At 37.8% G+C, this 15,015-nt stretch overlaps 1 protein-coding gene across 1 annotated transcript in view; it reads left to right on the forward strand.

Annotated features, from left to right (window-relative positions):
* Positions 1 to 15,015, forward strand: part of Radx (RPA1 related single stranded DNA binding protein, X-linked) — a 77,536-nt gene that overhangs the window by 44,353 nt on the left and 18,168 nt on the right. Inside the window, exon 11 of the mRNA XM_050124021.1 lies at positions 4,056 to 4,123. Coding sequence (XP_049979978.1) covers positions 4,056 to 4,123 — 68 coding nt within the window. The remainder of the gene's footprint in view (positions 1 to 4,055; positions 4,124 to 15,015) is intronic.

A 15,015-nucleotide genomic window follows, 5' to 3' on the forward strand; every position in this document is an offset into this window, starting at 1 on the left:
CCTCTTAGGGTCCTCATTGTTGGCTAGGTTCTCTGGGATTGTGATTTGTGATCTGGTTTTCTTTGCTTTATGTTTACAAACCACTTATGAGTGAGTACATATGATAATTGTCTTTCTGTGTCTGGGTTACCTCACTCAAAATCATGTTTTCTAGCTCCATCCATTTGCCTGCAAAATTCAAGCTGTCATTTTTTTCTGCTGTGTAGTACTCCATTGAGTAAATGAACCAGATTTTCCTTATCCATTCTTCAGTCGCAGGGCATTTAGGTTGCTTCCAGGTTCTAGCTATGACAAACAAAGCTGTTATAAACATATCTGAGCACATGTCCTTGTGGCACGATTAAGCATCCTTTGGTTGTATACCCAAAAGTGATATTACTGGGTCTTGAGGAAGGTTGTTTCCTAATAGTTTGAGAAATCACCATACTGACATCCAAAGGGGCTGTACCAGCTGGCATTCCCACCAGCAATGCAGGAGTATTCTCTTTCCCCCACAACCTCTCCAGCATAAGTTGTCATCAGTGCTTTTGACCTTGGTCATTCTTACAGGTGTAAGATGGAATCTCAGAGTTGTTTTGATTTGCATTTCTCTGATGACTAAGGATGTTGAACATTTCCTTAAGTGTCTTTCAGCCATTTTAGATTCCTCTGTTGAGAGTTCTCTGTTTGGGTCTGTACTCCATTTTTTATTAGATTATGTGTTCTTTTATGACCAATTTCTTGAGTTCTTTGTAAATTTTGGAGATCAGACCTCTGTATGATGTGGGGTTAGTGAAAATCTTTTCCCATTCTGTATGCTGTCGTTTTGTCTTGTTGACCATGTCCTTTGCTTTACAGAAGCTTTTCAGTTTCAGGAGGTCCCATTTATTAATTGTTTCTCTCAGTGTCTGTGCTGCTGGGGTTATATTAAGGAAGTGGTCTCCTGTGCCAATGCATTCAAGTGTACTTCCCACTTTCTCTTCTATAATGTTCAGTGTGGCTGCCTTTATGTTAAAGTCTTTGATCCATTTGGACCTGAGTTTTGTGCATGGTAATAGATATGGGTCTATTTTCATTTGTCTACATGTTGAAGTCTAGAAGATATGTAACTTCTGTCCTTCCTCCTTCAGGTGTGCTTTAATGGATTTCAGAATGCTTTTCTAAATCTACAAAACTCTCCGTGGTTAGCATTATAGCGTCTACAACGCAGAATTGTCTTGCAAAGTGTGAGCAAGATCATTGAAGGCCCACCACCTACCATTCCGAACAAAGGCCTGTTTATCTCAGAAGCGAGAAGTTAAGGCAAAAGTGAAGAAAGTAGATATAGCAAGAAAGGATTCCATCACATCTGAAACAATTGCGATTCTGTGGCACAGATGGGAGACACTGCTTTCACCAGCCCTCTGTAATCCACAGTCATTCTCAATGAGCCATCCCACTACCTCATCTTGGGGTGCTGCCACAGGGATGCTTCGCATATCCCTAGCTCCAGCCATAGGGCAGAGCTGGCTTTCTTTGCTCTGACTCACCCAGGGTCAAGACTGCCTACTGTTCCCTCACATACCCCTTGCATCTGGCCAACTTTCAGTTGGTTGATGGCTTTTCTGTTGACCACACCTGAGAGGGCCTTGAGCTGGACAAACAGTTTTCACTCCTGGCATCCTTTCTTACAGAAGACAAGTGTGCTGTTCTGGAGGCTAACTGCACTCCTGAGACAAGCGCGGTCTTGCTCGCCTGCATTGCTCTATCACTATGCCTTCATTATCTTTTATTCAGGCATTAAAACACTCTCAGGGCTCACAATAATTGAATTTGGCTTCCTGTCACGCTTTTTCTTCGAAACACTGGTTTAACCCACATCTTACCACATTCACTTTTGAGTGACCTGGAAAAGTACTTTAGTCTGCTTTTGCCTTTCTTAAGTCCTCTTCGGTGCTTTAGCACCTTAGAAACCTGATGTAGATACCAAGCTAAGTCATTCAGTCTCTCTGCTCTCAAAAATTGTGTGCCACCATGGGGTTCAGCAAAGCCACCATTCTAGTCCCTAGGTCCCTGTTGAATCAACCCCTTCCTTGGCTGTTCTGTGAATGCAATCCTATCTGGCCCAGTGAACTTCACACGAATGACTGCTTGTGTCTCCTCATTTTTGTCATTAGTGCTGGTCCTTCTATTGTCTTCTGGTCCTTGATGTTCATGGGGACATCAACTAGTGATAATCAAGTGTCTCTAAGGGTTCTTATAAGTCAGTTGATCAGAGAATTATTTCCCTCATTATGTAGCCTTTGACCTGTAGAAAGATGTATAGTTCATAGTGAGGCTGTTCCCTGATTATAGTAGTTCACTTTACTGGATCATTATTAAGCTCCCTCTGTAATCTTCATGTTTTCCCTTTCTCTGTACTAAAGGTCAGATCTGAGAGGTATCTTGCATCATGTCTGTCTCATTTTGACCCTCCTCATTGTCCAATTCTTCCCATGGAATCCAAGTTTAGGTGTCCCAAGAGAGGCTATTTGCACATATATAATTGGTACTCTTTTCTTCATGTCCCAGTAAGAAATGGCAAGCCAATTCCTCTATCCTATTTAGCTCTCCCCTTTCTCCCTCTATCTTTTATTTTTCCTGCTAATTCAGTGGCTAGTGCAGGGGATTGCATCCACATGGTTTTCTTACATTTCCTTCATTTCATATGCAGTCATTCTAGTTTTGAACTCAATTACTTGCCTTATTGTCCGGAGCAAAGGGCACATGACTGACACCCCAGCTTACATAAGACCCTGTCCCATATATGTTATTTTTGTGGATTGTAATATATCCTTCATCAGCCATTTAAGGGACATCTCACATGATAGATGCCATCCATCAAGGAGTTTTGCATTCCATACCACATAAGAAAAGCAGTCACTCTGGAATTCTCCAGGGGAACCCCACCTTCCAATACATGGGTGAAGTGGCATGCCATTTCACCCATAGCAGGGACAGTGCCAGGGCTACTAAAACAGGAAGGCACACCATTCCATACCCCACCAGGAAGGACAACCATGCCAGGGTTCTCCACACAGACACTCCACCCTCAGATGGCTTAGCTTCATTGTGTATGTCTCCTAGCCCACAACAGAAGCAATGGTGTTTCTCCTTATGTTTATCTCTGTTGTATCTTGGATTAAGTTGCCAAGTGTTGGGTAAACATTTTCTGGGTAGATAAACAAACATCTGTCCCAAAGTAATGATTCTTCCCAGGCCCAGCTTGTTGCATCAATGGGTTTGATTAGGATTGTTTACAAGAGCATGGGTAAGGGGTCATTTACTGGGATATGGGGAACTTATAAGCAGCTACACCACTGAAGAACCGCCCCACTTCCTAGCAACTGTTAACTGCTTACAGAATTTTGGGAAGGGCTAGGATCTCTTCAGCCTCCTCCCTCTATGAAGGAACATCAGTGAGCCCAGTCTTGTGCTATCTTTAGTAATACCAGCTGCTGATCGTTCAGGAGGGCAATGACCATGTCATGCCCAGAGGACAGCATCCAACAACACTGTTTTTTTCTGTCTATTCTGGTACTGTCTCAACATACAAAAGGATCTGTTATCCCTGACTAAAAATGAGGGGAGGATTCTATAGAAAATAATAACTGGGTTAAAGTTTAAAAGACAAACAAGAGCTAATAGAGCAGAAGATGCAGAGAGCAGTTCCTTGCTGAAGGAAATCAACATGGATCTGCAGTAGTAGGAAACGAACAGACTATAGTATGAAGGAGGAGAGTAAGAAAGGTTGTTTTATAAAACTGCTGAAAACATGAGAACTCATTTTGAAGTTTCCCATAAGAGAATAAAAGTGCTTCCATCTTTAGCTGATATATAATGAAGTTAAATGTTTTCGTTTATAATAAAATTTAGCTCCATTGCAGTGTTTTGAACTATATCATATATGGATTTTGGTAATTATATGTATATTTAATGTATTACTTTAAGAAATGTATTGAATTAAAATAAATTTTGAATAGACTCAAATGGAATTTTTTCCATCTAAGTCTCTTTTTTATAATTTGTGGTTATCTTTATTTTTGTATCCTTTGCAGGGTTCCTGTACCACAGCCACATTCTTCTGCACAAGCTAAGAGAAGCAGACACTACGTACCCTTACACCGTATGTTGCTGTTTTTGTTATTATTCCTTTTAAAAGTTATGGAACTCAGTTGCATACTCTTTAGTATTTGATTTTACTAGCAAAAGATGAAGTGTTTCATATTAGTTTAAGCCATCTTGTAAAGTACTGTTTGGTACTGCCATCATGTCTGCCAGACTCTGGGAACAAGAATCCAAGCATGGAGATAAAATGCTTATAAGCTATCAGTAGATAATTAACAGAAATTACTTGTAGTATTCTATAGCACATTAAGGTAATGATAGTTGACATTTAATTGTGTATTTTATAATACCTAGACAAGATTACAAATGGCTACAAATACAAATGCTAAGTTTATGAGGTGATAGATCTTCCAGTTACCCTGGTCTCATAATTACATATTGTATACATATATTTAAGCATTTCATTGGAACCCCATAAATGTGTATGATTGTATGTTAATCCATTTTTCTTAAATTTATCTTATCTGAACAGCTACCATGTATTAAAATGATAAGATATGCTTTAAGGGAGGTCCACCATCAACATAGAGATGCTATTGGCTAGGAGGAATAGGTTAACCCCAGACACAATGCAGATAACACTGACAAGCAGAAAGGAAGGTTAAGGTCGATACCTTCAGGAAGGAGGACAAGTATGTGTGCAAGGGAAGTGGTCACAATCTCATCAGAGAGTCTTATGACCATGGCCATGTGATAAGTTTGTGCTTGTGATCCTATCTGCTGCTAACAGTGAAGCGATTGTTCAACTAAAAGAAATATGTATACATCTATATACCTAGCATGTTTTAAACTCATCTTACAAGTGATGTTCCAAGAATCAACAACACTTGAAAGAAAAAAAAATGTGTTCAAAAAGGCAGTTGAGCAATGAGTATATATAGTATTATTCATCTTGCTAGAAAAATTCAGATGTCACGTTATTTGATTACTAGCCAACAATATTTTCTAAATATCTGTTATAAACTACAGTTCTAGAAAAGCTCACAAAATATGTTCCTTGTTAACAAAAGAAACTGTCTCCCATTTAGCACATATAGGAGCATGCACCCTTCTGTCCATTTGGAGGTGCTCTTGTACACACACTGAAAAGGTAACCGGTGTCACTTCAAAACAAAAGCAGTTTTTCTCTACCTTAAGAGTGACTTTCATCGGCATTTTTGTCTTGATGTTCCCTTTTAATTCTGTCCTGCTATCCAATAGCACTACTAGGGAAAAATCGTTTGTATCAATAAATGGGCTAATGATTATCTGAGTAAAAGTAACCAGAAGAAAATAGTTATAAGTTGTTCCTTTAGTAACAGCAAACAAGGTTTTTTTTTTGGTTTTTTTTTTTTTTGGTTTTTTTTTTAGTTAACGTGGGAGTTTAGGTTAAGTAGGCTTGATTTAAATTGACAGTCAGAATAGGTAAATTTAAGTAAGTCTTTGTTTTGTTTGTTTTCTTGTTTGCTTTGGTTTTATTTTACCATGTAGGGTACTTTCAAGGGAGGAGAGGTCAAATGCAGTGTTCTAAGCAAGTCCTCTTTCTTTTCTTTGCTATTGGGTCAACTAGTTTGAGCTTAGGGTTGGTTTCTGAAGTGATTTCATAATATAATTTCATACTGGTAGAATACCATTAGAATTATTTGCTTTCAGTGGAATCCTAAACCAAGGGATCGTCTCTCTGGATTTAACATTTTAGCCTTTTAACTCCATCTTGCCTTTTGGTGTGAATTTTATTTCAGTTCTTCACCCAGACAAAGGTGAGACTGTCATTTTGTGGACATTTCCTTTCTTAACTATGATGTGTCAGTAAGCTTGTCCATAGGGTTTTTTTTTTTTGGTATGGTTTTTATTGATTGTTACATGATACGAAATGTTGATATTTGTGTGTGTGTGTGTATGAGATCTGTGAGTATGTGTGTGTCCTCATGAGTGTGTATACAGATCCTTTTGTGCTATAGTATGTGGAACTCAGAGTAGAACTTTGAGTGTAAGTCCTCACCATCCACCTTGAGGCAGGATCTCTTCATTGTTTGTCACTATGGACACCAGGCTATCTGGGTTCTGAACATCCCAGGCATCTCGTCTTTCTCCTTCCATAGCACTGGGATCACAGACACGTGCTTTACTTGGTTCATGGGAATTTTATCTTCACGTCTGTATGGGTAATGCTTGCCTCACTGTGTTAGTTAGGGCTTCGACTGCTGTGATAAAACACCATAACCGAAAGTTGGGTAGGAAAGGATTATTTCATCTTAAAATTTGTAGTCTTGCATCTGGAGTAGTTGGGGCAAGAGCTGGTGCAGGAGCCGTAGAGAAATTCTGCTTACTGACTTGGACAGCCTGACTTCTGAAATCACCCAGGACCACCATCTCGGGGGTGGCACCGCCTAATGTGATCAAGGTCCTGCCACATGATCATCAACCAAGAAGATGATCCACAGACTTTCCTACAGGCCAATCCTATAGAAGCATATTCTCAAGTAAGATACCTTCTTCCAAGACGACCCTAGGTTCTGTCAAGTTGACCAAAAGAAAACAACAATCTAGCCAGCACACACACTGAAGCGTCTCTCTAGCTGAATTTGGGGGGTATTTGTGCCTCTCTATACTTAAAATAATCAATCTTTTTTAAAAATGCTTATTTCCGGAGGCTGTGAGCATAGCTCAGTAATTGTTCTAGTTTGTTGTCTGTTGCTCTGATAAACACCATAAACAAAAGAGACTTGGGGTTTCAGCTTAAAGGTTATAATCCATCATGGAAGTAAGCCAGGGAAGTAGCTCAGGATAGGTACCTGGAGGCAGGGATTGAAGCAAAGACGAGAAAGAAGCGCTGCTCACTGGCACACTTCCTTGCTGGCATTCAAGACCTTTCCTATCCTAAATCAACTAGTGATTGAGATGTCCCACTGATAGGCCTGCAGGCCAGCTTTAGTACATTTGAAAATTTTCCACAGCAAAAATAAATTTAAACCATTAAAATATGTGGGGCGATGGTGGAGCATGCCCTCGGGAGGCAAAGGCAAGCAGTTCTCTGTGAGTTCTAGGCCAGCCTGATCTACAGAATGAGTGCCAGGACAGAGAAACCTTGTCTCAAAACAAACAAACAAAAAACAAACAAAAGAAAAAAAACTCAAAAAAAGGAAAACATTAAAATACTTTTGCAGCTATAACAAACATAAGTTTAAAACTACATAATTCTGGTTAGTAAGTATATTGATGCTGCATTAGTTTCTGTTTTCTTTAGGAAAAGTAAAAATAGGCCTGAGAAACTTGTGTCCATGTAATACATATTTAATTCATAAAAGATCAGTGGAGTTTTGACAGATTACCAGATATATAGGCAAAGATCAATTTTAGCAGAAGTTCAAAACTAAGAAATTTCATGTAATATTCAAAATACAACAGTGTTTTTGTTGTGGGGTAGCCACCAAAAAGATTACTTGGACACAGGGTTAAGCTAATAGAATTTTTTTATTGGCCAGCCAGCAACTACACTGGGCGTTTAGGATCCCACTGTTATACCAAGCCTTTCTCAGGCTGAGCCTTTAGGCAGACAAGGCATTACCTGGGATAATATATTCCAATTAACAAGAACAGTTATCCAGAAGCAAGACAACAGAAGCCAAAAAGCAAGGTTAGTGCATTTAGAGACTTTCCCAGAACTATGGACTTTGATGGAGTAGGTCTTTGTTTTCAATTTGGCAGGAGGTACTATCTATGTGCTGAGTTTTATGGCCTGAGTGTTACTTCCATCATGGAGTCAGTTGTGCTAACTAAGGTCTGGGAGCCTACTAAGGTCTGGGGCACTGTTAAAGTTTTTTTTTTCATTTTTGGTTTATGGTGATAGGGTTTCTCTGTGTATCATTGGAGCCTGTCCTGGAACTTGCTCTGTAGACCAGACCTCTTGAACTCACAGAGATCCACCTGCCTCTGCCTCCCAAGTGCTGGGATTAAAGGCAACACCACCACTTCCTGGCTCTGTTAAAGTTTTGGTGTGTTGCAGCATGAAACAAACGGCAGAAAGTAGTCTAATAACTAAAGAAATGTCAAAAAATTAACTCAATGAAGGACATGTGATATTATATGAAGAATCTTGGACTTTAGAGGCATTAAGACAAAGAATTTGAAGATAGTAAACAGAAAGAGTGGCCTGGTTTTGTTTTCATTTAAGACTCGACTGTGGTGTCTATAGGGAGAGCAAGTGTAAAGAAAACCACTCTAGAGGCAAAGAAGCCGGGAAGTAATAATGAAGGCCAGGAACATATAGTAGTAGTTTTAAAAAATGAAGAACAAGAAATGAAATGAGACATGCATTTGAAAATATAATTGATTCAATGTAGATGGTGATGTAAATTGAAAGTAGAAAATTGATGAGTGACCGTTAAGCCTCAGGTACCCACATTTTGTCTCAACTGAAGAGGCTGAAAACTCCCATCAGAAGCAACTGTTCATTTGCAAGGTTGAAATAATGACATACCATACACTCCATGATTAGAACTGCCAACATCTGTTTACACACAGTCTGGAGACAAAGCTTTGGCGTAGATTAGGTTTCTTCTGAGGCCCCTCTCCTTGGCTTGTGCATGGCCATCTTGCTGTCTTTATACTGTTTCCACCGTGTGTATACATCCATACCTGTGTTTAAGATTTCACTTCATGTAAGGACACCAATCTGAATTAAGACCTAAACTGATAGTTTCATAGTCAGTCACCTCTTTAAAGACCTCATCTCTTATGTATGATCACCATGTGATGTACTGACAAAATTTAAATATATGAATTTGGATGTGATACAGGTCTGTACATAAGCATGTTTGTACAGGTATCTCTTGTATACTGAGTTTGATTCCTTCACATATATGCCTAGAATTGTGATACCTGGTTTGTAAAATAGTTTTTTCTTTTATGAACATCCTGTTAGTTCCACACTGACTGTGTTATAGTCCTACCAAAGAAGAGTTCCTGCCTCCCATTTTCATAAACACTTCTTGTTTATTTTCTTAATGATTGCTATTTTGAGTGTGATGAAATGGAATCTCAGTGTGTCGTTTATTTGTATTCTCTGATGTTGAGTATATTTGCATATATTTATTGTCTATTTTTACTGGGTTTTGGTTCCCTTCATTTGCTCAATAATTGATTTTGGTTCATTGATTGGAGTATCTTTATGGTTTCTGGATGTGAATTCACAAGACATGGGTTTTTGTGCCTTGGTCCTATATCCTGCCAACTAACTAAATTACTTTGTTAGCTGGAATTACTTTACTCTTGATTCTGACAGATTTCCTATACATGGCATCCTATAATCTGCAAGTAAGGGTAATTTTGTTGTTGTTAAGGGTAACGTTGTTGCTGTTTTAAAGATTTTGAGTTTTATAGAGTGAAGCCAATCTGAAATAGAATGTTGACATTTGAAATGTTTTAAAGAATTCTTTATTTGTATGTGTATGGATGGATATTTTGCCAGCATGTAATTCTGTGCACCGCATGCATGCAGTGTTTGTAGGGGCTAGCAGAGGCTGTCGATTCCCCTGGAACTGGAGTTACAGATGGTTGGGAGTTGGCATGTGGATGCTGGCAATGGAAGCTGGATCCTCTGGAAGAGTAGCCACTGTTCTAAACCACTGCTCCAGCTCCCAGACAGGCTAATCTTACAGTACCTTTCCAACTTGAGGCCATTCGTCTCTTCCTTTCATTTATTTTGAATCTTTAAATTCCGTGTTATATTTATTTACTCATGTGGAGTCTGAAATGGCACGTGTGAGTGTGGGTGTGTGTCACTGTTCATATATAGACCTCTGACAACTTCTAAAAGTAGGCATCTCCTTCTAACATGTAGGTCTCAGGGACTGAACTCAGGTCATCAGACTTGGTAGCACTTGCTTTTGCCTTTACCTTACCAGCCCTCTCTTTCTCTTTCACTCCTCCCACCTCTCTTTCCCATTTTCTTTCTTAAAGGGCAGTGTTGAGTAGCAATGAGGAAAGTGAGAAACCTTATTTTGTGCAAGATCACAGGGATTTTTTTTCCACATGCACATTCAGGATGATACAGTCATAGACAGAGACTTTCTCGTTTCTCCATTAATTAAAGATTTTATTTTTTATCTTTTATAAAGTACCATTGCCAACTCAAGCAAGTTCCCATCTATTCCTAGTTAGCTAAGTGCTTTTTAGCATGAATGGGTGTTGGATTTTGTTAAATGCCTTTTGACACCATTTGAGATAATTACCTGGTATTGTCATCATTGAATTAATGTGATATATTTCTTTCCTTATGTTGAACAACTCAAACAGTTCTCAAATAAATCGTACTTGGTTGTGGCACAGAATCTTGTTAATAATCCTTTGAAACTGCTTTGCTGATAATTTTTCATAATTCTGCTTCTGTATTAAGAGACATTGCTAAAGAATAATTGTATGTAATTTTTTGAGCGCCTTTATCAGACTTTGGTATTGGTAATACTGGCCTTGTAGAATGGGAAAGGAAGTGTTCTTGCATATTCTGTTTTATAATCATTTGGAGGATTTGTGCTTATTTTTTTTAATACCGGGGGACTAAGCCTAAGGCCTCTCACATACTAGCCAAGGACTCTACTGAGCAATGCCCTAGCTCAGTTCTGCTGTTAAATGTTTTCTAGAATTCACCAGTGAAGCCATCTGTTTCTATTGTCTTGTTGATGAGGTTTTGGTTGTTAGTTCAGTCTCGACTTGTTAAACGTCTGATGAGAATGTCTATGTCATGTGGGTAAACTTCAGCCATTTATCTGTTCCTACAAAGCATCTGTTCTATTATCTGGATTATTGGCACATAATCATTTAGAGTATTCCACTGCAATATTATTTCTCTAAAGAATCACATTTTCATCTCTGAGTTTAGTCATTTGTGCCTTCTCTTTTTGCTCAGCCACTCTACCTAAGGACAGTTTTCAAGCTGAAGAGATAGTTTACTTGGTAAAGGGTTTGTTATGCAAGTATGTGAACAAAGGTTTTCATTTCTAGCACACACATTAAAAAAAAAAAGACAGGTGTGACCCAAGGCACTTGTATACCCAGCCCTGGTAGGCAAAGACAGGAAGATCCCTGGGGCTTGCTGGCATGACAACCTAGCCTATTTTTTAAATTCTAGGCCAGTAAGATAATGACAGTTGGCATTCCAACATGGGTGGGAAAGGAAAACCAGGTCCCACCCTGAAATGAAGTACTATGGTCCATGGCTTCTAAGAGAAAGAGAGAATCAGTCTTATGAATGTAAGAGCCCCCAGTAGGTTATCCAATCCCTAGTATTCAGCCCTAAACACTGACACACACACACACACACACACACACACACACTATGAGCATCACTAAATTAGCTCTGCAGGTTGTATTTATATATATATATATGTGTGTGTGTGTGTGTGTATATACATATACTTATGTATATATATATATATGTGTGTGTGTATGCTCTTACATATATGTGTGTATTTATATTGATCAAAGAGGTCATGAATTTTGAGTGGGAGGGAAGGGGTGTGGGAAAAGGTGGAAGAAACAGTAAGGTAGAAATGATGTAAATTCAGTACTCTTATCAAATTCTCAAAATAATAAATAAATGTTAAAATAGTTATAATAATAAGGTAGAGGGCAAGATAGCCTCAACAGGTAAAGACTTGACTTTGAATTCCTCAGCTCACATGATAAAAAGAGAGAATCAACTCCTCTAAATTGTCCTTGGACCTCCTCATGAGGATGAACACACACATACACACATGCATACACACACAGAGACACATACACACACACAATCAATCAATCAATAAAAATAGAATTGAAATTAGGGTAAAAGATAGTGATTGAGGAGAACACCCAGCATTTGACCTCTGACTTCACACATGAATATGCACATACATACATATGCATGCACATACATGTGAACACATATACACAAGATAATTTTGATATTTTCAAAGAGCAGTTTAGGGTTTTTTATACTCTCTATTGCATGTCTGCTCTAAACACTATTTTCTAATTCCTCACAGTATTAAGTTGGCCTATTGATTTGGAAATTCTTAATATCAGCATCTCCAAGCATCAGTGGTCCACCAGCACCTCATCACATCTCCTAGGCTTCATACTGTATTTTCATTTTCATTCACCCCGAGATACTGTGATTTCCTTTATAATTTTGTCTTTGACCTGTTGCTTATGACTGTGTTGTCATAAGATCTGTGAATTCTCTTATTTTTTTTCTCCATTATTGGTTTCTAACTTCATTATGTTGCAGTTAGAAAAGTTACTTTGAAGATTTTGGAAGTTTTTTTTTTAATCTATTGAGAATTGTTTTGTGGCCAAGCATATGTTTTTTTTTTTTTCTGGGTAATATCTCATGTATTCTTGAGAAGAATGTGTACTTTACTTCTGGGGGTTGGAGTATTCTATATATGCCTTTCTGTTTGGTTTACAATCTTCAATCGTCATTTTCCTTATTCATCTCCTGGCTAGATGCTCTAGCTATTATTCAAGATGATATACTGAAATCTCCAGCTACCAGTGTAAAATGGCCTCCCTCAATTCTATTCCTCTTGAGCTCAGGCAATCTGCTTCTTTAAAAAATTCATATGTTTATAATTATTACATAATTTGATGATTGACTCTTCTCAGTAGATAATTTCTTTGATCTTTTACAAGAGTTGCTGGCTTACAGTCTGTTTGGTCTGCTATTAACAGCGACCCTAGTTCTCATCTTGTTAGTGTTTGCAATGGATCCTGTCCTTTTGCTTTCAACCTACATTGTCTTTCTAGCTAGAGGAGCAAATGCTTGTGTTGTTTTCTCCACTTGCTTGCTAAGCTATGCCTTTTGATTACAGTCTTTGATTATACTGAATTTTATAACTGAGAAAGATGAACACACTTGAATTTTTTGTTTTCTATGTATTATGCTTTGCTTTTTTCCTCGATTCCTGCATTACTGCCTTACTTTGTGTTTAAGTGGCTTGTTTATATGAATCAATCTGGATTATTATATCATTTCCTTGTCTGTACACATATGTGTGTATTTGAAGATAGATTTGCACCTTGGGGCATGCACGGTTTTGACGCCAGTATGCCCCACAGATACCAAAATGTTCATATGTTCAAGTTCCTTATATAAAAAGTTGTACTATTTGACTTGACTTTAACCTAGGTGTATCTTCCTGTATACTTTAATCATCTCAAGATTATTTGTAATATCTAGTACACTATAAATGCTCAGTATATAGTTTTTTACCCTGTATTGTCTATAGACCAATGCAGCAACAAGAGTATGTACATGTACAATATGGGCAATTGTTTTTAAATCCTTTTAATCCAAAGTTGATTGAATCTATGATTGTATAAGTCACAAATATGGAACGCTAACTGTTTGACTTATGGTTACCATACAGATTAAATTTAACATTCTAAATTTATAGTAGCATAGCTTGAATCAACAACTTATTTTCAACAGTATACAAAAACTGTTTTTCTTTAACATATAAAAAATATAAAAAATATGTTTATACATATTTTCCTATCCCCCACTATTTATATTTTTGTCATCACAGATTATATTTATGTGCATTATGTGTTCCAGGACATTTAATTATGTCATTTTTCTTTTTTCTTTCTTTTTCGTGGTTGTTTTTGTTTGTTTGTTTTGGTTTTGTTTATTCAGAAAAGGTTTCTTTGTAGCTTTGGAGCCTGTCCTGGAACTAGCTCTTGTAGACCAGGCTGGCCTCGAACTCACAGAGATCTTCCTGTTATTCCTTTCCTTTCTGCTCCTCCCGAGTACTTGGATTAAAGGGGTGCGCCACCATTGCCCAGCTTTTAATTATGTCTTATACATATCAAACGTGATTGGTTTCATATAGTAAATTAACAACCAGAGTTAAGAACTAAAAACACAGCAATGTGAACTTTGCTATTTGTCAATGAAGGTAATTTTACCCAAGGTCTTTATTCTTGATATATCATCAAGGTTCTGTACAGCTCTGTGTCCTTTTGCATCCACCTGATGCCTTTAGCAGTCCTTGCAGGTTAAATGGAGTGCTAACCAAATCCCTCATTTTCTATTCTCTCTTCACAATGTGTTGATCTCGCACTCATTCTTGAAGTAATGTTTTGTTCCATATAGAATCCTTATTTAACATTTTCCCCAGTGTTCAAAATCACCACTTTGCCTTTCAGCCCCGTGGGGCTTTCATGAGGACTCTGCTGCAGAGCACGTTTTTGTCCTTGCCAGGCTGCCTCTCCCTTGCTTTTGTGTGTCTTTCTTTTGGCATGACTTTCACCCATTTTGTTATAATCTGTATCATTGTGAAATCTAGGGCCATTATTTCTTCGAGAACTCACTCTTCCTTTTCTTCTTTTATAACTCTGATAATATCAGTGGTGGTCAGCTTCATGTTGCCACACCAGTTCCCTGGGCTCTGTTATTTTTTTTAAACTTTCATTTCTGCTTTCATTTCATTTCATTTCTTTCCTTTCATTTATGCTCCTTCATCATCCTCCCATTTTGCTGATATTCTTTCTGCCTTCTCAGAAATACCATTGAGGCCCTAGAGTAAATTCTCCTATTCTGTTATTGTTTTTCCCCATGGATTATTATTTTAGTTTTTATTATTGTGGGTTTTTTCCCATTGATTCAAATATTGTTTCTCTGGTTTGGTTTTGAGTTTTGCCTGTATTGCTATTATTTTATATTTAGCCCTGTAAACAATTTTTCAATTTTTCATTTTTAAAGCACATTTGAGCCATTTATTTAAAAAATACTTTTACTGCAATTCCAGTGTCCGGGTCTTGTCAGGGACTGTTCACTTGTTTTCGTCCTTTGAATGCATTATATTCACCTTCTTCTTTGTAAGGCTTTGGCTTCTTACTATAAACTGAACATTAGAATATTATGAA

This window comes from Alexandromys fortis, unplaced genomic scaffold, assembly GCF_014885135.2.
Source record: "Alexandromys fortis isolate MF-2015 unplaced genomic scaffold, M_Fortis_MF-2015_v1.1 scaffold_195, whole genome shotgun sequence".
NCBI classification, from domain to species: domain Eukaryota; kingdom Metazoa; phylum Chordata; class Mammalia; order Rodentia; family Cricetidae; genus Alexandromys; species Alexandromys fortis.